At 39.0% G+C, this 26,273-nt stretch overlaps 1 protein-coding gene across 2 annotated transcripts; it reads right to left on the minus strand.

Moving 5' to 3' along the window:
- Nucleotides 1-423: 423 nt before the first annotated feature.
- On the minus strand, nucleotides 424-24,389 carry STARD3NL (STARD3 N-terminal like). Of its 2 annotated transcripts, XM_084212428.1 has the most exons (9): nucleotides 24,270-24,389; nucleotides 11,965-12,261; nucleotides 9,161-9,238; nucleotides 7,286-7,363; nucleotides 5,553-5,606; nucleotides 5,344-5,461; nucleotides 3,725-3,823; nucleotides 1,635-1,704; nucleotides 424-920 (listed from the first exon to the last, which is right to left on the minus strand). In XM_084212428.1, exons 2-8 carry the CDS (start codon nucleotides 12,187-12,189, stop codon nucleotides 1,652-1,654), a joined length of 705 nt encoding a protein of 234 aa, XP_084068554.1. In that variant the 5' UTR covers nucleotides 12,190-12,261; nucleotides 24,270-24,389; the 3' UTR covers nucleotides 424-920; nucleotides 1,635-1,651. The 2 variants fall into 2 exon arrangements, with proteins under 2 accessions (XP_084068554.1, XP_084068555.1); XM_084212429.1 differs by lacking the exon at nucleotides 7,286-7,363.
- Between the last annotated feature and the right edge of the window lie 1,884 nt (nucleotides 24,390-26,273).

Consider the following 26,273-nt stretch of genomic DNA (forward strand, 5'->3'; position numbering starts at 1 on the left):
GCCCAGCTCCTGCAGTCTCTCCTCATAAGAGATACTCCAGATCCTTGTTAGGAACATTCCAACATTGTTAAATGACAGGGTTTGAATTTCTCTTTCTTCTAATAGTTTATTCTTACCTGCATGCTCTGAAACAGATCTTGGCTATTCTGAAGCGATGTAAGGGATAAACTTGGGTCCTGGCTTCTATTTTCATTCAGCAATTACAGAAGAGAACTTTAGGAAGAGCAAACTGAAGCCAATGCAACAAAGAAGTGATGTGCCACTACCACTAACATGGCCTCCCTACAGGCCATGTAGGGAGTACCAAACAGTACTATAATGCATTTTGCACAAAATCTATGCAAACTGGAGTCCTTATTGCCCTACGTACACAGGAATGGTAAATGTAGATTTTTCCAATGACAAAGCAATGAAATATCATAATGCATTACTCATGTTTTAACATTTTTATTTTAGAAAGTGAACATATCCATTAAAAAAAAAGAAAATGCATGGAGTTAAAAAAAAGTAAACATAAACTAATGACAAACAGCAATAACATAAAATAATTTTATCTAGTGAGACCCAACAATTATTAAATATACTTCCACCACAGAGAAGTTTTACTTCATTATATTACCAGTCTCTTGATTAGGTACACAAGACAACACTTTCCAGTAATTACCTAGTCATTAGAAGATCAACTTCAGGAATCACTGAATAATAAAATACATTGTGGACAAATACTTTCATACCACCTGGGAGGCAACCTAATATACATATGTCAACAAGGTACATCTTCATGAGGTATTACAGTACATGGGAACCATTCCCTTTACTTTCTAACGAGTAAACTCTCCTGTCAGCAGCTCTGCCAGCAAGTCAGCCACAGACTGTTGCCAGTTTCCAAACCCCAACAACTTCCTGCAGAGATTTTCTTTCTGCAACAGATCACACAAGTCAAGATGAATGAAGATGGGAGTAAAGAAAACAGATACTGTAAATAGGTAGGCTGAAAAGGTCATCCACTCTTCCAGGTGAGCACTAGAAGGCTTCAAATCAGAAATTTCAACTTCTCAAGAACATTTAATACCTCCCCCAGCTTATGCTTTGCTGTGAGTGGTAAAGTGAAAGCATGGGGCACATTAATTCCAGAAGTAAATTAAGTCATTTCCAAAATAAGGAAGTAATCTCATATTTAAACAAAGTACACTACAAAAATGTTACGATGAGGCTGCTCCAGTGTAACCCATTTGTAGTATTAAACAGGAGGGGAAATGGCAAATCAGGTTTGCCCATGAAATCTTCACACATAGTTGTCCTAGATTTAAACCAAAGAAAATCGCCTCCTAGCATTCTTGTGCTTTCATCTCCAAAGAAGGGTATCTCTTTGCTGCCAAAAAAAAGGAGCTTTTACACATCTGGTCCACTTCTGTCCTTTCCAGGAGAGCCAAAAAATAAATGCAAAGGAGCCTGACTCTAGGCTCTCAAGAGCTTTGCAGGATTTTCCTTTTTGAAGACTGCTATGAGAGACAGACTGAGTTCAAAAATTATGAACTCTTAAGAGTTAACAAACAATTTAATTTGTTTGGAAAGGAACTAAGAAGAAAAAACATGTCTTTAGGAATATTCAGGTTCTACACGAAGGAACTTACCTGCTTTTTCTTATTTGCTATACAATTGGTTTTTCACTGTCTTGTTTTTCTTCAGAATCTTCATCAGAACCTGACAAGGTAGACAAGAATGCTATAGATCAGTTGAAAGAAGTTAATGGACACAGAAGTATTAAGCTTTTTTGGTTTTTTTTGACAAATTAGTCTGAATGTCTTTCATGTCTTGGAATAGCATATCAGCTGCGTCTTGAAGCTCAAATTGTACGGAAACTGAATAAATTTACTCTTTCCAGGCCGATTTTCCACTTGCAACCTCCAGAACAGACTTGGTTACCAAGTAACCAATGTCGAAGATGAAGGGTCACCCCATATAAAGAAGTGGCTCCAGGGCATGTCCCTGGACATGTGCGGCTTCAAGAAAGACAAAAAGTGACAAATATGCTGAAAATTCCAACAGTGCTCATTTTATATGCCACCTCCTAAAAGCAAAGATTTGTTTTAAAAAATGTTGCCACATCAGCAGAGAAGTTTATTCCCCGCTGCACGATCACAGGGGATAGTTTATCTCTAAATATTTGTCAATTCGATACATATGGCAATGTGACCAAAAACTGCTCTCTTAGAACAATCCATAGTTTGTCTTCTCAGAAGGAAATGCAGATTTTTGAAGAAAAATTTTAATTATGAGCTATTTTTACTCTACAATATCCAGCAATTTCACCCTGACTACCAGTGTGTGTTAGCTCAAATATATTAATCTGACTGTTTCCTTTGTGTCTCATACCCATAAAGGGTGCTTAAAATATACCTGGCAGTCAGGGCAGACCTGCAGAAGGCACCTGAGCTGTTACTGAACCCCATTGGACAAGCTGAAACTAATGGCACACCTACAGTCTATACATGCATGCTGAAACATCATCTTACTGCACAAGCAACACTGACCTAGCCACAATGTCTAGAAAAACACGTTAGCTGCACTTGCACTTCCTCTCACACTGTGTATTCTGTAGCTTAAAAAAAACCACAAAACCCAGCTGAACAGCTGAGTCTAGTACAATACTTCTATTATTCCTCAAAGCAGACCCACAGTTTTAGCTAAAATCCATTTTCACTTTGAATCACCGGTTCTACTCGATACTAATGCTCAGTGACCCCTAGATGGAGCTCGAAGTCATTCACTAAGCCGAGATGGTCAGCAGAGAGAAACCAGAGACAGACATTAAAATGAAAAATATCACCAACATGTATAACTCTATACTGCAAGAGAGGCAAACTTACCTGGAGCAACTAGCAGATATTATTTTAATTATATTGCATTATACAGCACAGCTTTGCAAAGGAGGTTTACATTTTAGGGGAAAAAGACTGATACAGGAGTTGGGGGTCCCCACTGCATTCTCAGGTAACTCAAATTGATTACATCCATTAAGAAATTACTTATTTCCTTGAAATGCTTGAGACACATTCTTGAATCTTGCAGGATTTACATTTATTTTTCATTTAATCAACTCATACCTCAACTCTGCAAATGATATGCAGAGTTAAGATGTAGTTAACATTACTCACTGATTTATGCAGACAGGTGAACCTTTTTATAGAGAGAAGGCTTTTTTCTTTTTGTTACGAGAAAAGAAAAGAAGCTCTGGTTGAAATTTCAGTTTGCCTTATAGCAGTTTCAGATTCATTATCTATCCTAAAACAGTATAAAGCTCCAAATTTAGGCTGGATTATATTATGCATTGCTGCATAAATGCTAGTGCTGGCAGATAAGAGACCACAGAGTCACAGAACATCTCAGGTTGGAAGGGACCCACAAGGATCACTGATGGCAGAAGCAAACCATAACTGCCTCCTTTCAGTTGTGGTGCCATTTTATTTCAGATTTACCTTGCTTTTAGTCAGAGTATGACTTAACTATGACTTACACACTAATCACATGTCTTGTAACTCATCTGGTAGACAGTAACTAAACTGAATTACTGATCAAAAAAGAATTTTACGTTTTAGGATGATAAATACAGTTTTCATTTAAAAACAAAAATATATTTTTCCCCTTCCCCTCTTGAAGGGCAAGAAATATGTAGAAGTGTAAAGTGAATATGAAAAATCTGTCGCTAAGCCAATGTAACTACCTGCTACAGACTCAGGAGGAGAATAGAATTGCCCGTCAGAGAGAACTCCTGGGTGAAGAAGAGCTGCTCGTTCTGAAGCATCCTGTGCTATCAAAAATCCTAAAAGAAAAAAAACAGCAGAAAATAAATCCTCAATGCTAACACATAAAATCTTAAAGATCAAATACTGATGTATAATTTTGAAGACTGATGTATTATATTAGCACTCCTAACTAGATACTTCTTTAAATAAATTTTTATTTAATAAATTTTTTATAAAGCATCAACAATTAATTTAACACTTATGTTCTCTATTTAAAGACTAGCAGCTAAGGTGACATACACTAGCAAAACAGAGATATTGCACACATGAATTGAGGAATTTTTCCTTCTACTATGTGTGATGACATGATTAGGTTGCCATATGTAAATTCATCAATATTCACTGGCTAACAAAAACTTCTGAAATATATATTTTTAATGATCAGTGAAGTGCCAGGCAAAACCAAATAAATTATTTTCTCTCTTTGCCACTGTGACCCTTCACTAATGGCTTGCTTTCACCTATCTGTCTCAACATAATCAGTTTCTGCAACCTTCATGAACTATTTGCATGTGTATGTATGGAATATTTTGTCTGTGAATATTCAATATGAAAAAATGCAAAAGTCTCCAAACTGGTTAGATTTTGTATCTTATTTAGATAACACTGTGATACAGCTGTATTTCCTCATCCCCTTACAAGATTCAAAAAAAAAGTTACTCTAAGTTTCTTTTTCTCCAGGTAAACCCCACTGTTCTCATTCAACCAACTTCTTTCTCAGACCAGTGAAAAAGAAGAGAGAAGGGATCAAAGCAGAAAGACTGCACTCCGAGCACACAAAAATGGAAGCATCCATTCCAATGTAAAGTTTTTTGATTTACCTAACAGATAAACGTGCCTTTCCAACAGAATTTCAGACTGTATTTCGGTAAAGATGCATAAATAACAGGTTGGCTGTACAATCACCCTTCTGCTATTGAAACTCACAAGTATCTGTAAGCTTTCTCTCCCTCACCACTCAAGCAATATTCTTTCAACTGAAACAGTGGACTTCCTCCATTTAGTTGAATATATTGAGTGTCAGATGACCTGGTGACTCATCTCAAAGGTTGAAATTCATACTTTTTCTGGTCTCATTCTGCCTGTGCATGAAACAGACTCTCCACAACACTTCTTTGCTTTCCCCTTTCCACCTCAAAAGAAGAGTTAGTGACATTGAATTAGTTATTGTGTCTACTCTTCCTAAAAGAGGAGCCAGACACTTTACGCATTATCCAGAAAATAAAGTTTTACAAGCCCAACTTAGTTAAATTTTCATACCTCAAGCCTACAAAATTAAATACATTCCCAAATGCTTGACAAACTCCTCATCTGGCCCTTCTGACTTTTAACTTTGCCTCCCTAAATTAATTAACACCGCACTTCTTTGAAGGCATATGTTCCCCTTTCCCAAAGAGAAAAAAAATCATGCAATTTGATTTAATTTTTTCCACAGCTCTTCAAATTTTGAGAAGCTGAAAGAAGCATTCTTCTGCCAGTTAACATGGGATCAAGTGTTGCCAACTGCAGTGACTGAAGGGAAATAACATAAGCTTACTATTTTCTTCTTCAGCTTCTTGTGGTAACACTTTAAAGTCCAGGAACCAAGTTTCAATCCAGGCAAGTATGAATGATATGATGGGCAGCACATAGCCAAAAGCACCCTGTGAGAACAGCTAGAAAGAAAGAAAACATTACAAAAATTACTCCAAAGAATCTTGCTTTAAAAAAATCAAAGTAAAACAAACATTTGATTAGAATATATACCTGTGAAATAATTACTTTTGCTAATAAAAAGGCACTGGTCACTGCTGTTGTAAACTGAAAGAGACAGAAGAGATAAACTAATGAATGGACTTAGCTTCTTATTTCTGCCATTATCTTTTAATTGCAACTCTAAATATTTACTGACAACAGCAAGATCACATAGATTAATAAAATGTAACAAGCACGACACAATTGACTTAAAGTGTTATTAAAATAACCTTATAAAAGGTAACTTTTAATACAAACACTTCCAAACATTGATTTCCACATAGCTTTTTGTAATATCTAAACTGCCTGAGTATGTAAATTGTGATTTTACTGTATAATGAAGATACTGTAGATTATTCATCAAGTCCCTTAAAAAAAACCCAACTATTTATGTATTTGGGAAAAAAGCAAACAGCAGTTGTTCCAAATGTTTTTCACTACCATCCAAATCGAAATATCCATTTCAAACAACAAAACATCTTTGTGGGAATAAATTGGAATAAATATTTTAATTCACGAAGTGGTATTTGGAATTTTTTTTTTGAAGACTTGATACTCACTGATATATTTTAAAAAATCACCATGCTGGATAAAATATCTTAAAAGCCCCCAAAATCTGAAAAAGCAGTGAACAAGTACTGTTCACATAAGTAAGGCCTCTTTATGTTCTAGTGCATTTGAGTCCAGCAATTTTTTAAAAAACAGCAAAACCAACTTCTGTTAATCACAGGTAGAATGTTAAGATTCAAGGCTTTGGCAAAACCTTCAGCGAAGCTTTATGTATCTAAAATTATGAGAGTGGGTTCACTCTCACCACCTCACAAACATAGGCATCAAGTTGGAGGATTAAGAAATACTCTAAAGCTACACAACTAAGAGCAAGGATTTTAAAGAGGCATGCATTTAAATATAAGCACAATAAGAACAGCAGCTGCCACTATGTATATGATTGTGCCATGCTACTAACACAAATCTATAAAAATCATGACATTTAGTCTCAGAGTACTAAGTAAACTGCATACTTCTCACTTGAAGAAAGTTACACATGAACATGCTCTACATGCACCTACCACAGTGTAAGGAGAAAAAAAAAAGTCTGATAGTCTGATTTAGAAAGCACTAAGCCAGCAATATACCCATTGTATTACAACCTATAGTACTGACTGATGGAAACATGAATTTTTCACCAAATTTTGCATTCTTAGTCATCCACACCATACAGCTGCATTAAAGATACTGGCTCCAATCCACCATGGTTGCCTACAGTTCTTGAGAACTTCATTTTAAGAAGGGATACATATTCAACCTTTTGTATTGGAACGTGAAACAATACAGCTGCTAGTGTTCAATGGGTGGCACCTAAAACTTTTTAAAGAATGTGGTACTTAATGGACACCTGGATCTCTGGCACAATAATGCCAATTCTTGTTTTTGAAGGAGGTTCACTATTACAAATGCAAATATATTTCCAACATTGATTAACAAGAGAGGTAACCCATACTGGATTAAAAACAAACCTTCAATTTGTATTAACATGATACCTAATAAGAACCACACCCACTGTTCTATTAAATTCTTGCCTTTAGGCTGAAAATCTTTCAGAAAACAAGTATTTAATTTGTTACTGTGCAACAAATTTTTATGTATACACCATCAAGATGATTCTTAACATACAAGCAGCGTCTAAAATTTTGTCTGCTTGATCCATTCTAGGAAAAACTCCATTATGCTTGGCCACTACTCACAGCTATTGCCCACCAATGGCGCAGTCTGCACATTGCATATGCAAGTATTAACACCTTAAACCGAAAGACTGCCAGTAGCTATAGAGAGAGGAAAAAATATTGGTTGGTTAATTCAGAACACAGAAGAACCACAATATTCTCAGCTCACTGAAAATACTACTTACAAAGAAATTTAGGACAGTCTAAATTCTGTTACCAAGAAACAAATTTGAATGTGTCTTTATAAAACACAAATAGAAGGTAATCTCCCATTTGTAAAGCAAATGGCAACATCCACCTGCCTAGACAGGCTCAAATGTGCTAGCATGTGCCATTCCACTATTAAGTTAGAAACATAAGAAAGCTATACAAAGTGTCTTCATGATGACTTTACCTGACTGAATCTAAACAGTTATGTTAATCCAGATAAACAGCTGGATGCAGTTAATCCAGCAAATACCTTGAGCATCACTGTGCATCTCACTGATCTTAGCAGCATGCTATTATACATGAAATATTAACATTGCATCAAGTATTCTTTATGTAGCTGCCCACAATAGTGAGTCATTCTATTTGCAAGTAGAGAAAGGAAAGTTATGGTATTTATAGGTCAGAAAATTAAATCAATAGGAGACAGACGAGATCTCTGAATCAGGGATCCCAAGCTTCAATTTCCCTGTTTATTTTTTGACAGCAGATTTTTTATTCTGAACACATCTTTTAAAACAAATTGGAGACAAAGTGTGAAACAAATGCTTAAAAATGAAGAGAAATCAAAGACAGCCATGGCCTGAGGTATGATAAACCCATTTAATCTTACGCAAATGTGCAGCAGAAACAGAGGAAATCCTGTAAAAACACATAAACAATTTTGCAAAATTTAAAGTTCCCTTCCCAGGGAATAAAAGCCTATTATTTTGCATTGCATGTTCTTAACCCTTGGTTCACCTACAGGACAAAGTAATTTCCAGAGCACCAACGGTTACAGATAACATTTTTTGCCTTCTGCAGCATGGTATATCATGGAGACCCTGCCAGCAAAACAATGGAAAAGGGAGAAGAAGCATAGTTTGCTAGCTTATAAAATTTTTCAATCTAGCATGTAAGTTTATTTGACAAGCAAATGTCCAATGCAGAAGTAAGGATGGGTTTCTACACCAGTTTCAAAGAGTATCCAAAGATTTTGGATATGGTCATCAGTACAAAATGACTGATACCAAACCAAGTCATCTCTGCAAGGCAAAGATCTGGTAGAATTAACAATCTTGCCCTTTAGAACAACTGTAAAGAAAAGACTTTTACTTGGGCCGTGCAAAGTGCATAGCAAAATGCATTGCAGCTACAGAGCTACAGCTTTACTTAAAGAAAGAAATTTCCTAATAGAATTGAGCTCCTCTTATGTACCTAAGGTACTTAAACACACTAAAGGAGAATCATACTTCACACCAGCTCTTTTTACTGTTTTAAAACACAGAACTCTGAAAAACCTGCCCTGTGCAGGCTACCCTGGGCACAAATCGCACCTTATGCCCAAGGAAGGACAAAAAACATTAATTCAAGCAAAATTATTTTAGAGCTGGAAGGCTATGGGTCTTGTCCTCTTAATGAATTACCTTATGTCACATCAAAGTCACATTCTTGATTGGGTTTTCTATCTGCTTTTCCACACATCCCAAAGCTAAAGATGCAAATTGATTTGCCCTAAACATTTCTATCCACAGGCTCCATGAGCTTGCTGCCAGAGCAAGACTGGATAACCCCTAGACACGTGAAACTTGGCCCTTCTGGTTTAAATTATCTAGAAAAGATCAACTCTTTCACAAAACTCAAACTAGGAAACATCTGTGGAAGGAGGAATGGGAAAACTATACTTTTGCTTTTTTAAAAAACACTTACAAATATATCAAAATATGAAGAAGAGTAGTCATAATGTAGGACTTCTTTCTCTAAGGTAGTCTCAATGCCTCCTTTTACCTACAAAGGAACAACAACACACACAGCTTCAGAAATCAAAATACACACAAATATGAAGAGTAAAACTAATAATTCCCTGCTGATATACAAAAAGATCATTAAACTAAATACAGAAGAGTTGTTTGCCCAGAATGATAGGGTCAAGACTACTGTTGTTTTTTGTCTTTCAAGATTACATAGACTTTTCAAAGTGAAAACATTTAGGATTATGATCAGGCCTAGGCAAGCAACATTTCAGGCTGTCCCAAAATAAAAGCAAACAAGTTATTGAGGAAAGAATAAATGATTAAATGTTAAGGACTGTTAAACAAACTCACAAAATGTTTTACCTCTTATAAGGAGGATCAAAACAGCTGATCAAAAAGCCAACCATAACCCAGTTCTAGCTAGTCACATGTTAGCAAATAGGAAACAGAACAGAAACTGAATTCATACTTCAGATCTCTTCCTTATCAGCCCTCACACAATTTGTTAAGAGAGCTGAGCCAAAAGATCCACAGTAAAAAAAGCAGAAGCTGCAACTATTAGAATAATCTCATACAAATAACTAACATTCAAGTTTAATTCTTCCATTTGCTGATGGGATTCAAAATTACATCGTCCTTAGCCACTATGTTTTTTTCCAGTGGAAGGATTCTACTGTTCAAACTGGCCTTGTAAGAAAATAATTTAAGGTGTATTGGCTCAGAGAACGAGAAGGAGTATCTATCTTAGTTGAAAATTAAAAACCTCAGTGTCAATCTCCTACTGGTTTTAATAGGAAATTCCATAATTAAGCACTGCATGAAATAGTTATGTAGAACAACACCAACAAAAAGATTTAATATTGAGTTCGACTACTGCAATATTTTTAAGGAAAGGAGCTACCAAAGCACACCAACAACATACGCTCACTATCTCAAAGCAACACAGTCTACACACTTCCACACTTTTCCAACTACATTGCTGGACAGTGTTTTCCTGACACTAGTCACTCCAACTCTGAATTTCTTCTATTACTTCTCCTCTCCCTCCCCTCTATGGCTACCTAACAAATAGCCACTTTCAAGATACAGTTTTCCCTTCGTTGCTCTACAGCATCAAGTGTGATTATCTGTTTCCAGCACAAATAAGGAAGATCAGCTTCTCTCACTCCATCACTGTTCATCACTACGTGGCTGTGTGAGCACCATGTAAAAATAAGGATAAACAGAGAACCACAGAAGCCTTGATTTTTGCTCAAAATGCCATGGAGCTACTCCCTGAAGCATTTAACAATAAGCTACACTACACCCAAGGAAACTGGATAACGGCAACAAGGTGAAAACAACGTTTTCAGGAAGTCTCATAGCAATTCTGACCCATTACTTATGCACCAATAGCACAGGGTCCTAACACAATGCTATTTGACTTCTCAGCAAACAAAGCAATTCAAAGAACAAACAGAACAAAAAACTTAAGCACGTGCCAGATCCCAGATGTCAAATTTTAGCTTCTAATATCATTAACTTCTAATAAAAAACCCTGGTTTTTATTCTTGCTGGTATGTGGCAGTATGAGACACCAGTTCATAATGTGTTGTCCTGAAAATACAGCTTCTTAGAAAAAAAACTACTGTGATCTTGAGGTCCCTTGATAGTGTAGCATTCAAAATGAAACACCATGATATCATGAGTTTTCTATTCAGAATCTTCAATATTCTGAGAGCACTCATGTGCAAATCTGTACTCTGAAACCTCAACAAGAGATATAAACCCACTCTGTTCCTCTTAGTCGTACAAGCTGTTGAGAAACTGGCCTAAAAAAAGAACTGCATCAGAACGCTATGCTACAACCACTTTTCCACCTAGAGAGAAACAGAAAGTCTAGTCCCAAAATTACATCATTCAGGCAAGCAAAATTTTCTTTCTCAAATTAAATCAGAATGAGTATTTTTTACTGTATCAATGAACTACTGAACAGTCAGCTTCTGAAGCTTCATAATGTAAATCAATAACCAAGGTTATTTATCTAGTAAAATATTTACTCCAGATATTTCTTTCTAGAAAAGGGATAGCACCCTAGTGTGTCCTTTCTTAAATGCAAAATAGATTACAGGTTAAAACCCAGCTCAAGAACTAGGATGCTCTTATGAAGTAACAACAAATGAGCTATTCTGTTGCTTTCTGGAAATTTTAGAAGAGCCTCATTTTCCAGATTACAAATGCTGGAGTTAAAAGGTGGCAACTGTGGGAGTTTGTGTTGTTTAAATGCACCCTGCCATCCATAATGTATAACACATCAAGTTAACATCAAAGAAAATACAACAAAAGAAAAGTTTTGGCCATTAGAAGTCTTTTCAGGGACTAACACCTCAGTGAAATACCACTGACTTAAAGTCAGTGCCTCAGAAGGCAGAGTCTTGAATCCTGTTAAAATTCACACTTCTTGCTAAATTCAAAGATGTACAGGAACATTTTTTGGTTTTGATGCCTGAAGACTACACTGGATTTCCAATGTTTTTTTCAGCATGGTTCACAGACTACAGGAACATCTAAAGGTTTCCTAATAAGAAGATAAACACATATCTTAACAAATAAAAGTAGATGCAGTTGAGTAGGTACTGTGTTCATGGAAGCTTAAATAAGCTACTTAAACAGATACAAGTAACATAATTTTGGATAGAACGGAGCAACTTATTAACCATCTCTGAAGTGAATAAAACTTTAATATACCATCTAAGGGTAGGTACTGAAAAGACAACTCACATTTAATTCTATTATCCACAGTAACGTTATGAATAAGAGATCAAATGTAACAAACAAACAGAAAGTCCTTCTGACATCTGATATGCCTTTCTTCTCCCTGCCTTCATATGACTCAATCCTTGCCATCAGCTGTGTTGGGTTGATGGAGTGGACATCCCGCAAGGAAGGACAAGATTCCACACTGCTACTGTGAGCATTTTCTGCATCAGCTGGGACCCGAATCATCCTGTGTTTGCTTAGAGTGGTCTTCTCCCAGTTTCACCATCACTAGAAGGCTGATCCATACAGGAAGAATTTCTAAACAAACAAACAAAACCAAACCACATTAGTCAACAAACCCCCATAATTCCAAGAGGTATTTTAATCTTACAATGTCAGTTCTCTTTTTGTTAAACTGATGACTGAGAGATATAGGCAAGCAGGCCCTAGAAATTGTTTCTAACACAGTATCAAGCTCCTCTTCATCTCTCAGAGGATTTGTGAAGCAAAAGAATTAATGTTCAATTAGGCCGTATGAAATAAGGGAGCACTGTCTAGATTTAAAGGGTCATTTCTCCATGCTGTTAGAGGGAGATCATTGAATAGAATGAATAAAAAGCATGATGCTGTGCATCCTTTAAGGTTTTCAATGCTGACTTAAATGCTCTCAATAAATAGGAAGACAACTTAAAGGAATTTCCACATACAATTCCTTAAAAATAGCAGCGTTAGTTAATAGCACATCCAGAGCTGACACAAACAAAAGATAAAAAGTTCATTAAAATCCTTGAATAGTGTAATAATCATTCTATAAAGCATATACACTGCTATTTGCTCTGTAAATTCAGCTGCTATAGCAACTTACATTGCCAGACAGTTTCTCCATTAAAAAAGTGTGTGTAACTAGTGGTTAAAGGTAATGCAATTACCCTAAGTCTCTTCTGACTACAAGAATTTTCAGGCTGAATTTTCTATAAAACTGGGGCAGTTTGATGCATGATTCACTTAAATCTCCATGAGAACATTTGTCCAATTAAGGCTTCTAGAAAGGGCGGACTCAGAAGGTCACAAAAGTTTCATGGAAACACACAGAAAATTTAATTTTACGCAAAATGTTCAGATGATTAAGCTATACATCCTGCAGTACAACCACATCAGACAAGTTTTTGTAACACTGGGGGAACAGTTTTTTGAAATTCAAGAACAAAACTTTGCCTCATTGGATTATCTTTAAGTAAATGGCAGAAGATAGAGAAATTCTTCCCACTCCTGTCTTTCAATAGCATTTCAACTCCAAAGCTTCAAGAACACAGTCAGTCAAAGCTCAACAGGGCATCTGTAACACACCACTAGGCAAACACAAGGGAGGATACAAGGACACACACAGTGGAACAGTAAAGGTGGTGTGGGGAGCTGCCAGAGCACACACAGCACAGCTGAAGAAGACAAAGGCCAGCCAGGGAGGGTCAATGTCTAGGTCAAGTCACACAGAAGAGCCTTTAGGGAATTCAAAGCACTGCACAAGGTTGGACAAGCACAGCGCACCTTTGTATCTTCCTCCTTTGCTTCCGCAGCAGCTGCCTGAAACATGGCTGGCAAAGGGCTGTAGAGGAGGGAGACATAAGTGGTGTGTGCTTGGTCAGGTGCCTTGAGCACTGCACTGAACTTTGGGCACCTGAACCCAAGGGTGTGAGCAGAATCACAGCCCTCCAGTGCTGTAAACAGCACTTGCTCTGTACTAAAAACCCTCCCACTAAAGTGCCCTGCTATGTAACAGCAGCCCATAGGAAAATGTTTGGGATGAGATCTAAACCTCACATCAGGCCATCAATGGTTATATTTCAAAATATAAAGAAAATAAAAGATAAGTAACACCTGAACCTCAAAAAAAAAAAATAATCTATATTGGCTGAAATATTTATTTTAATGTGGAAATCAGTGCAAATTATATAGGAAGTTGTTACTTCCAGTCTGGATTATTGCTAGATACAGCACAGGATGGCAATGCAATTAGTACAGCCAGAGTGAATTGTTTCAGATTGTGCTAGTTCAGCATCCATTTGCCCTGTGGGGCCCTTTGCAAAGAGAAAAGCATGGTTTTAAAATGCATTGGCAACCAGTTTGTTTTCAAGCATGACTCAAAACATCAGCTTCAGCTTATAAATCCCATTTACTCTGAAATCCTTACTACTGACAGATTTTTTTTGCCTAAAAGCCCTCTAGACAGGGGATACTCACAGTAAGGGAATTTGTCCCTAGTCTTGCTCTGCTGGCTGATCCATCAAATCCATGTTTGGACACATGGCAGGGCCTCTCTCATCACACTAAGCTGGCATCAAAATGTTGTGATTCTTTAACTGAACAGACATACCTTGGCAGCTTTTTGCACTCATTGCAACAGCTCTGCAAACTGATTAATCACCAAGTATGTGCTAAAGATTGTTTCCCATAGTTTCTCTCATTAATTAAAATAAAAAGTTCCTTTGTACCTGAATGACATAATCAGTCATTTCATCACACCAACATTATCAGGTGGGTGCACAAAAAAAAATCTTAAATTCTTCTTCACAGCTGTCTAACAGGCAGATGAGGACTATTAAAAAGCAGCACTTCTCTTTTAGTGCTGGATGGTGATTTGGCCAGACACTTTCCTTCCCATCTCCACACTACGAGCAACATTTCTCCTCCCTTGCACTTCCAAAACATCAATCATGCCCCATCTCTCTTGCCCATCACAAGTTTGCAGGGTGAGTGAGCTCTGCTCTTTCCTTGGCTCCATTACTCCAGGGGTTCTTGCTTTTGCAAAACAGCCTGTTCTTGGAAGGGTTCCAGGCTTGCAGCCCCATGAGGAGCTGCCACTTTTCAGCACTCCATGTGGGCAACACAAGCACCAGGCAGGCACAGGAGTGCTTTTCTGCATCCCTGGCCAAGAAACTCAGTGGTGGAACAAGTTTAGGAAGGCAAAAAAGGCGTGTTTGTCATTGAGATGTGTCACACTTTTGAAAAAACCACACAATTCTTTTGCATGTGACTATTACTGATCCTTATTCTTGTTATTCAGGAAGCAGGCCCTGCTTGGCCTGAATTCGTGCTGCCGCATTACTTGAGGTTTTGCATCCAAAGTGATACATGACATTGTTATTGTTCTATTGGCATGATTGCTTTTTAAAAACAAAAATAATTTAAAAACAGAGGATAAAATTATAAATTATTACTGTGCTTTTTAAAAATGAAAATAATTTAAAAACAGAGGAAAAAATTATAAACTGGGTGTGAGGATGTCTGGGGTTTGGGTTTTTGAAAGTCAAAATGCAAATTTACCCAGAAAAAAATTCATTATCAAATAAGAGTGAAAAATGCCTTAAAACTTCTGAGTTGTTTTTTCCTATAAAGAGTCTTCTTTGTGCATCAGTCAGTTATCAACTTTCCTGTGTCTAGTAAAGGTTAATATTTTAGATAATTTTTAGAGTGTTTTTTCAATATCAGTTTCATATTTTCAAGACTGTTGTATTATCTGTGGCTTTACCCAGTGTCTGGGTCTCTGATTTGAAGGAAATTGGGTTCACCTGCCACCACTTCTTTTGGCTCCAGGCAGTTCCATTGTTTGGGTTATTCTATATGGCAGGGCTCAGGAAGGATGTGTGGTCAAAACAAACACATCCTATGAAGAAGTGATGTTTAGAGACCAGCACATTCATTTTCTGCAGAGCATGGGTGTAAGACACTCACCAGGAAGATAAACAGCCCATAGTTCAGAATATTCCAAGAAACTCTATGGGCAAACTTGCCTGGAGAGGTGGAGATCACAGCAACTGTGTTAGATACAAACTGTGCCATTAACTCCTTGCCACAAGAGACACAGGAGTGAGACAGAAATCTGTTCTCCCCACACAGTCCCATCAGCAAATGGCTCTCCACAAGATGTAGGGGATTTGCAATGTTCTGTAGCTCTCTGACTTTCCTTTGCCAGACTTCAAGTGATTGTTTTCAAGCTAACCTGAAGACTGCATTAACCTGCTCCTGGCTACACCTGCACATTTCAATAATGCTAGTGAACATCTGCCCTGAAAGAGTCAGAAAAATAAAATCCTGTTTCCAGTATATCTCTTGTGTTACATGTTTTTGGAAGTGTTTTCAAAGCTAAAAAAATCCCTGGCATTTCAGGCAAATAACAGTCTGGTTGTTACTTGACTCATCATGAGTGCAGAATAGAATAGAGCGTTCAGTTGAAAGGGACAGAAAACATCCAACTGCCAGACCACTTCAGGGCTGACTAAAAGTTTAAGTATGGCATTAGGGGCAATACTCAAATGCCTCTTAAACATTGTCAGACTAGGGGCATCAACCCCTTCTCAAAGAAAACTCTTCCATGGTACAACAACACTCTTGGTAAAGAAATGTTTCCTCCTGTCAAGTCTGAACCTGTCCTGATGGATGCAGCTTTCAGCCATTCCCACATGCCCCGGTACTGGGTACTACCGAGAAGAGATCAGCAACTTCCCTCTCCACTTCACCGCCTCAGAAAACTGCAAAGAACAGTGTCGTCCCTCAGCCTCCTTCTCTCCAAACTAGATTAACCCTGTGTCTTCAGCTGCTTCTCACAGGGCATAACTTCTAGCTCTTCAACCAGCTTCAGCATCCTCCTTTTGCACACATTTAAGGACCTTCACATCCCTTTTAAATTTTGGGGGCCAGAAATGCACAAACTACTCAAAATGAAGTCGCAGCACTGCTAAATAGAGTGGGATGATCAGTCCTTTTGACCAGCTGGTTGTGGTGCATTTGAAGGTTTGCCACTGATGACTTTGAGTCTGCTGTCTGTCAGCCAGCATCCCCAGACCCATTTCTGTGGTGCTGCTCCCCAGACACTCTTGAAATTTGTACTTGTAGAAGTTGTGCTCTATCCCAGGTGCAGAGTCCGGCATTTGTTATTGTTCAGTTTCATGCTTCTGATGATTGTTCAGCACTCCAGTCCATCCACATCCCTCTGCAAGGCCTCTTGTCCCTTGGGAATGTCAACAGCACCTCCCACTTTAGCATCATCACCAAACTTGCTGACAGTGCATTTGACTCCTGCCTCCAGATCACTGATAAAAACTTTGAAGAGAAGTGGCCTCAGGTTTGAGCCCTGAGGAACACCACTGGTGACTGGCCTCCAGCCAGGTGTAGCCCCACTCTCTACAACCCTTTGAGCCCTGCCCTTCAGCCAGCTCTTCCAGCAATCACCTACCTGCTCATTTCACAGTCAGACTTGTACAGAAGGATGCTGGGAGGTACAGTATCAAACACCTTCATAAAACCCAGGAAAACTATATTCACACCACCTTTCCTTTGTCTACTAGGCAGGTGAAATGACAGAATCTACAAGCTTACTGTGTTTAAAAACATTTAAGAGGGAAATAAAACTTCTGAAATAAGAACCCACATTAGTGTATTCGTGATATGCATTCTTCTTACTTTGCCTGATTTCAAAAAATGTAAGATTTTAATGCGGCTTTTTTGTTTTCTTTATAACTGCATATATTCACTCAACTACCAGTAAAATATTTAGCTAAGTAAGTTTTCTATGCTGACCTATTCAAAGTCAAAGACAACAGCAGCATATTTTTCCTGGAAAGAAAGCCCCCAAAGTTTGTATCTATTTAAATTAAAGGTGTGTTTTGCCTTTTTTTTCCTTTTTAAACACTTAATGTCCATAACTCAAGCTTCCAAACAGAGAATCAAACTCTCAAACTTTCTAGTGAAACACATACGTTATACTTATCAATCATTTTAACTAGTGTAATAAGCATAAGTATAATAAGTATAATAAATGAAAAGTACATCAAGAATCAAGCTTAGTACTGCAGTTCTTCCCTGCCCTCAAAGCCTACTAAAGACTTTAGCAATACATGGCAAGAGCTTGCCCATGATTTCAAGCTACATTTACAATTAAAATCATTATTTTCATTCATACTGACAGAAGCAGATGGCACACACTGCATGTGTCAAATTTACACATATCTTAGAGATGCTACATCAGAATGCTGCTTCTCTTTTCTATCATTATTCTAACCCTATTCTTCTACTTTATTGTCCTTGGTTTAAATTATTTTTGTTTCCTATATTACTGTAGCATACATGAGCAACAGCACTATATATGATTTGTTTTTCTTTCCAAGAAAAAAACCACACAGGAGAATTTAACTGAGAAGAGATAAAAGATGTGATTAAAAAAGAAAAAAAATAAAGGCTTACTCAAAAGCTATCAGCAGCTCAGAAAAATCAAAACTTAAAGTGCCACATGGAGGCCATTTGGAAAAGGCAATGCTAACTTACTTTAAAATATCAGAGTAGTCACCTTTGCATAAAGTAACTAGGCACACAATGTAACGTTGTGTCACAACTGCTGTTGAAACATACTGAGCACCTAGAATACTTAGTATATGTGTCCAGAAAACACTACATATGGCCCCAAAATTCCCACCATAAACAGCTTTTCTGTGAATGTTTATAAAATAATCTGAAAATACTTCTTTCCAATGAGTAAAATAGGATGACATGGCAAATACAGCGGCCAGGATGCTCAAGTATTATGAAAACTACAGGGTAGTTTTTTACTGAAAAGCTGACACCAAGAGCAGCAATTTTCACTCGTAAGAAAAAAAACAAAAACCAAAAATCCCAAAACCAAACAAAAAACCCTACCAAAACCAAACAAACAAAAACAGCATTTCTTTGCTTAAAACCTTCCTCATAGGGAGACAAATAAAACATGCCAGTTCTTTATCAAAGGACTGATATATTTTCTAATAAAAGGGCTGACATTGCTGCTTACATGACCTGCTTTTCTGTAGGAGCACACTACAAGGCACAGATAAACTCAAAATGTCTCACAAGAACAGAGCTTAATACAGTAATTGGTATTATATCACTAACATTCAAATATTTAAGTTATACTTAAAGACAGTTGCAGACAATTTTAACATACCTAAAGGAAAATGGTCTCAAACCATTGTTTGCTCTGCCACCATCATGAAGCTCAACTTCATTCTTTATCTAGGCATAGACACAAATTGCTCTAGCCAACACCACGGACAGAATATGCAATTATCTGTAAAGACTCTATATTGGAAGTCAAATAAATGGAGAGTTTCTGGTATGAAGCTGTATTAACCTGCAGGAGTATGAGCAGAATACTCTCAGTGTGTTTTCTGACAGTATCAGCACATGCCCTAATTAAGAGCCAACACAGATAAAACCAATACCTATGAAGTAATACTGACTATAAATCAGGGGGAGGAAAAAAATCCCAAAGAGCTGGAGACTGTCTCCAAAGCCTACCTGGACACATTTTTTACACTTTTCCACTATAAATGAATGAAACCCACTCTGCTGACATATGCTGTCCCTCTTGTGTTTATATAACTGCAAGAACTAATTTTCCTGAAATCCGCTTGCAGTGGATACATTACTAGTGACCTCCTGATAGCTACTGCTCCTGTTCCTGAAGGGCACTTAAATCCCTTCCAAGCTGCAATCATTCTGTCTCTACTGTAACACATCATTGCCTCAGAAATACTTTAATGTTTTAATGCCTTAAAAACACCACTTGAAGCACGGATCTGTCCAAAACAAATATTCCTCAGTGAACATGAAGGGATATTAAAAAAAAAAAAACAACCAAAACACCACCAACAAAAAAACGCCAAACCTGGGCCAAACACTTTAATCAAAGTCAGACTGAAAAATTCAAACTGATGCACACCCACAAAATTCCCCAAACATAAGCAGAAGATACTGTAGTGTGCTTTGGCAATACTCTAGCTTTTCAATTAGGCAACACAGCAGGAATTACAAGTTACAAATATGTAACACATTAAAAGACTGGGAAGGTTTCCCACCAGAGGAGCGGGACAAGATTTACCAGCATACAGGAGAGAGCTCCTTACAAAGAGTTTGGCTTTATCTGAGTGTTGGGAACTACAGTAGCTCTGATTTATCCTGAAACAGCAGCTCTTACCGTAAGTGACTTGTCCCTGTAAAAACAAAACCAAAACAACAAACCACCAGTTTCCTTGAGAAAAATGTTTCCCCAGTTTCCTATGCTCCAATGGTGACCTAGCAAAAGTAACAGGGCAATTGCACACATCTGTACTGAGTAATATTTTTCTCAGACCATTGAAAGAAGGTGAAAAAGAGGAAGAAAAAAAAGGAAATTTTCAGGTTAGTAGAGCATCTGAGGAAACAGCAGTGTCACCTTTCTCCATCCCAAGAGTGAAACTCCTAGATTCAGAAAGTCAAATCAAAGTGCTCCAACCTTGGACTAGTTTTCCCTGCAGCAGAAGAAACCCTGTTACTGAGCCATGTCCTGCAAAACACTATTGTCCTTTTCCAAACACTTCATTTTTTATTCTACAAGAGCTGAGAAAAACAGCAGAGTAAACAGCTTGTATATTTGGCATCAGTATTGCCCTTCCTCCCTGTCATCTCCATAGTTTCTTTCCCTCTGGACTCCTTCTTAAGAGCATATCCCAGACTCTTACCTTTAAAATGAGCTCAAACCAGAATGAATGGCCCATACAGGGCTCAGGCCTGCATCCTGGCATTGTTAAAACTGTGCTCTAAACAACTGAGCTAATATGCAACTATATCCTATTTTAAGAAAATACTAAAAACGAACAAAAAGGATGCACCATAACATGTTCCAAAGGTCTGCCTCAGATCTCAGCTGCACTGAAGATACTTAAGCATTGTTAACTACAAAACTGAATCCTGTGCATGCTATCGCTGTTAGGTCCTTAGAACACAAAGAGAGAAATCATCCTATTTACAACCTGTACATTCCAACTGACAGTACTCACTTCATCGGATCAGAGAATACTATGGATTGGAATGGACCTTGAAGATCATCCAGTTCAAACTCTTTCTTAATTAATTATCAAACCAAAACTATAGTTTTCTTAAGAAAATAATTGTTTATTTTGGTTTAAATGTCGTGGACTAATCTTGCCAAAGAACTCAAACTACATCAGGATTTTAAGGTTTAATACAGTCAGCTCCCCATAGTTGTATTAACACATGTATACAGTATATTTTTACGTTGTATGGATAGATACACATTCCAGTCACAAGAAATATCTGCATGCAATAAAAAATGAGGAGAGGAAGAGGGAGAGGATTATTTCTTTCAAGAGCAGGGAGGGAGAGGTGGGCATAAAGGGGAACTGCTACAAAAATAAGGGAAAGACAGTTAAAAAACCTCCAATGAATCTGGTACTAACTCTTCTTCATATCTATTATGTGCTCTCTGAAGCTGATTTCGTAACCTACCCAACACCAGCTCACAGAAATTAAGATTTCATAGCAAACTTTCTCCATTAAACACTAAATAAGCAGTAAGGGGCTTAATATTCATTCAGTTTCTCAGAGTTAACTGTGGGCCAAAGAAACCATTTAGATACCAAAAGCACAACTATTTTATCATGTCTGCATTTCTCTAAGTACAAAACACAATTTTTCAAAGACGCCAAACACCTCACTGATTGCCTCAAACATCAAGCATGATACTGGTTTATAACACTGACTTACTCCTACATTTTGTTTTGTTTTTCTCCATATCAACAACAAATATATGCCCCAAGGCTGCTAGCCAGATACTACTTGGACAAGAAAAGCTATTCTTTTGCTAGCACAGAACTGTGGGACTCTTCCTGAAACAGCTCAGGCATTTTATGTATTAGTGAGAAACAGTCAGGATTGGTCACTCCCTCAAGAACTATTCCACAAAATGGTGCAAAAGTTTATTCCAGGCAAACAACCCCTGAAAATTCTTCAGAGCTCTTAAAGAAAACAGCATTTCAAGAAAGTGACATACATTTCAGAATGGGATAAACTTTTGTAAGATTTTTTTTCACTCTTAAGTCCTCTTTTACGGCTCTTGAAGGTGCTTCAAAACAAAAGGAAGTTTCAGGTTTTACATTTTAGCTCTACTTTTCTTCTTAAAGGACATTATAAGGAAACAATTACCTAGTCCAAGCAGCAACAAGTTCTAGCAAAGACCTACATCTAAACCTTAAGGAGAAAATACTTATTTTAACACACCTCCATATAATTTATCTAATTTTTCTGTCAGTGCAATATGAAAATTAACTCCTGATGCCTGAAGTGATGCTATTTTAGGCTGATAACTGAGTAGCTGAACTTAATATAAAGAGCGTAATGTCATTAGAAGATTTTCAGCTGGTTCTTTTTGGTTCTAAGACTACTTTTTCCAACTTTTCATTTTTAATTCTACTCCTAGCTGAATTTAAGACAGCAAGGCAGAGAGGTAATGTACAAGTTGTCTTTTACCACAGTTGCTAACAATTCCAAATTAAGAACAGATGTTTAGCACATACAGTTAAATTAGAGACTGTTTAACAAGCAACAAATCTGTGATCCTTCAAAATGACTCATCTGAGTTGCTGGATGCTGCTGCCTATCCCTGAGAAATCACAGTCCCTGCTGTGATTTTGATCACAAGTGTGATTTACCATTATCATGTCATCAATACCTTCTGCAAAATCACTGGTAATATTGTTCATGCTGACTTAATTCACTGAGTGAAATCCTTTAGTCGTGCTTACTAGAAACTAGGTTTGGCCCTGTAAAAAATTTTAACATATTTTAATAACTGTATGTTTAGCTAGGATGCTCTGACAAGGTTTAAAATGGTAAAGTCTAAATACATTCTTTCTCGTGAATGAAGGCCTAGAACAATTGTGCTAAACTCATTTTGAAAAAATCATGGCTAAACACTTGAGAATTTATGAAAATTAGACCACACTGCATCAAGACAACCACACTCAACTCCAAATGCATCAAAACAAATGCCTAATCCATCTGAACTGAGTCTAGTATTTCATCAATTCCAGCGTTTTTCAAAGGTCATATATATCTTTTTCAACATACCATGTCTATAGAAAGCAACATTCGTCCTGAAAAGGATGAATGATTAACAAAAAAAAAAACTTAAAATTATGGATTTGTGCTGCAACAAGAGGCATTTGGAGCATTTTACACAAAGTAACTGGCCCTGAACACCATCAACAAACAAACAAACAAAACCCAAATCACTCTGCATCTGGCCTACTTAAAACTGCAAAGCTGATGAAAAACATCTACTAAAAATAGTAGCGCCACTACGGACTTATAAATAGAAATGAGTCTTCTCACAATGTTGAATTCACTAACAATACCCCAAAACACTGCACAAAATGACAATTTTCATAGCAATTAATATTCAACACAATATATATAATACATAGATATTACATAAACCAAGATGACAAATTTGGACACCAAAAAGTATCGACAACGTCGTGCAAAAATACAGCGGTGGTCCCATGCCTTTAAGCGGACCAACACAATTTTAAAAGAAACAACCTTTTCAAACAAGTTTAGTATTTGTGGTGAATATTTTCCAGGTTAAAGTCAACCACTGTGTCTACTGGCACCTGACCACAGTGAATTGGGAACTGCCGGCTGTCAGCGCTCCATCAATGAGTAACTTCCACTGCTGCTGGAGACCCAACGCTGTGGCTTTAACCCGCTTCTCTGCAGGCGCACCCTCAACACGGATTAAAAACGCTGCACTTCAGCAATGTATGACCCACTTTAAATTCGGATGCTGAACGCAGGCAGTGCCTCTCCGAACCTGCCTAAATTCAGCCCGACGCCAAAATTAACCCTCAGCACATCATTTTCCCGCGATGGGAGCCGGGGGGTCGCAGGGGCCGGCTGGCTCGCACTGTTACCAGCAGGACAAACAGGTCGCCGTACCTCCCAGAGGATGGATTTGCTGGGCTGGAACGGCAAGGAGAGAGGAAAAGCAAACCTGCTCCGGGTCCGCCGGCAGGAGAGGCGCTGGGCGTGCGGGAGAGGCGGCCCTGCCCGCAGAGCATCCCCCGGGCTCCGCACGCACCCCCTTCCCGGAGAGGGATCCCCTTCCCGGAGAGGGATCCCCTTCCCAGAAACGGACCCCCGCCCTGCTCAGCCCGCCTCCCGGCACGTGATCGCCTTCCTCCTCTTCCTCTTCCTCTCCCTGCCCCCCCTCGCCCCAGCAGGGCAGCGGGCTGCCTACCGAGGGGGACAAACCCGCGCCCTCCCCGGAGAAAGCGGCGGCTCCGGCACCGGAGGAAGCGGGGAAAAGGGAGGCAAGGGAATGGAAGAGAGGGCGGGCCGAGCCGGGCCGCACCGGCGACCTCGCCGCCCCTCTGCCAGCAGCACGCCCCGCACCCCTCCCGGCCCATTCCCCGCCGCGTTCCCCTCGCCCCCCGCTCCGGGCGAGGGGGCAGCGAGCTCACCCGGCGCGGCGCTCCGGCCCGCAGAGACGGCCCCGCCGCACCGGGCAGCGCCGCAGGCCGCGGGGACGGGCGGGGCGGGGCCCGGCGGCAGGGGCGGGCCCGGAGCGGCCTCCCGCTCCCTCACGGAGCGCGGGATGCGGCGGGAGCGGCGGCACCGCCACCCGGCCCGCCCCCGGTGCGGCCTCCCGCTCCCTCACGGAGCGCGGGATGCGGCGGGAGCGGCGGCACCGCCACCCGGCCCGCCCCCGGTGCGAGGGCTCGGGGAGCCGGCGGCCAGGGGGGCAGAGCCCCGGCGGAGGCAGTGGGAGCGGCCCATAGATAAGGCTCTTATCTCTGAGCGTCAACACCCCTGAGTTGTAGTGCCGCCGTCGGAACAAGCAGAGGGACTGATTAGCTGTCGTTTGCCCGGATTCCATTTGTGTCTTGTCATAGCACAGTCCTTATCTTTGCAGGGATTCGCACCAGAAAATGACAGAATTGCAGAGTTGGAAGGGACCGTCAAGGTCCCTTCCAACCCCAATTCCCTGCACAGAATACCCCAGGAGTCACACAAAGTGCCCAAGAGCATTGTCCAAAGTTTCTTGAACCTTGTCAGGCTTGGTGCTGTCACCACTTCCCTGGAGAGCCTGTTCCAGTGCCCGAGCCCTACACTCTGGATAAAGAACCTTTTTCTTATATCCCACCTAAACCTTCTCTGACAGCTTCAGGTCATTCCCTTGGGTCGCCACAGAGAAGGGATCTAGGCATGATTGCTGTCATTGTGAAAATACAACAGAAAATCAGTCAACCAGCCGCTGTAGGAAACCATCCATTCCTTTGGGAAGCACGGTCTCCAACCTTATTGAAGCCCAGAGCTTTTCAAATGCTTACATATGTCATAAGATTTGTCTGCAGTTCAGTGCTGCAGGCTGGATCCACCTCTTTTAACAAGAAATGGGTGTAGCAGGGAAGCAGAGGAAGAAAGGTGAAAATATAGGTCCAGGAAATATCAAGATTAATGTCACTTGCTCTACCCTGCCTTGCCCACTTCACTAGACCCCAGCATCTTCAGGGATATCCATGCAGAGTAGCTGCAGCAAGGTGATACTGGGCTGTTCAACCTGGAATTAGAACACTGCTGGAAACAAGTACTCTAAGAATTTATTATTTAAAAAAGACGTTATGGTAAATGATAGCTGAGGTGAATTGCCTAATCTTTGTTGCATGAACCCAGAATTCACAATAAAATGTCCTCTTCAGTATTACCCCTCATTAATGGGTAGGAAGAGGAATTTCTGTAGGTGTGAGGAATACCTTGCAAGATGCAAGATCCTTTTTCTTTTTTTGTCTAATCATTTTTTCTTAAGCTGACTTTGTAAATACAATCACTTTATGCATTTTTATGGTTTTTACTCATGTTTGTTTATTTTTATTACCTATGTTTCATTTGTTTTGTGGTACGTTTTGCAGTTATTGTACTAAAGATCACCTCAGGCTTTCAGGGAGGTGACTGTTTTTACTTATTACTGTTGTTTTTCATGCAAGTACAAAGAAAAAGACGTGGTTCTCAGTTGGCAGTCTGTGTCTGAATTACCTGTCACCAAATAGGTTTGATACAAGATGTTTAAGACATTGCAAACCAAAGGCAGCAATCCTCTGCCACAGCATGTTTTGAAATAAACATAGCTTGGAATAAAATGTGGTTGAAATTTAGCTGAACAGATTAGGAGCATAATTTGTGATACTGTTATTGAGGCCTCATCTGTAGTTGAAATTATATGAAAAGATAAGTGTTATGTCTTAAAAATATAGCAAATAAATAGAGGCTAGATTTCAGATAACTAAAGCCTGTACAGGTTGTGTATAACCATTAACATCATGAGGAAAGCAGAACCCTCAGTATTCCTGCATATTCCTGACTGAATGACTTGTTATAATCCAATTTTTAAAATATGATTGTTATAACTGGCTGAGGCTCAGATCTCAATAAAATATGGCTATCAGATCTGATAGCTCTACGTGCTC

This window comes from Fringilla coelebs (genome assembly GCF_963513975.1).
Source record: "Fringilla coelebs genome assembly, chromosome: 1".
Lineage (NCBI taxonomy): Eukaryota > Metazoa > Chordata > Aves > Passeriformes > Fringillidae > Fringilla > Fringilla coelebs.

Excerpts from the sequence above, each read along its gene's own strand:
- STARD3NL (XM_084212428.1), bottom strand. The coding sequence starts at position 12,189 with ATGATTCGGGTCCCAGCTGATGCAGAAAATGCTCACAGTAGCAGTGTG. Across the intron at positions 7,364-9,160 it reads CTTCATATTTTGATATATTT|CTACTGGCAGTCTTTCGGTT; the intron begins GTAAGTGTTTTT and ends CTCTCTCTATAG. Across the intron at positions 5,462-5,552 it reads CAAAAGTAATTATTTCACAG|CTGTTCTCACAGGGTGCTTT; the intron begins GTATATATTCTA and ends CTTTCTTTCTAG.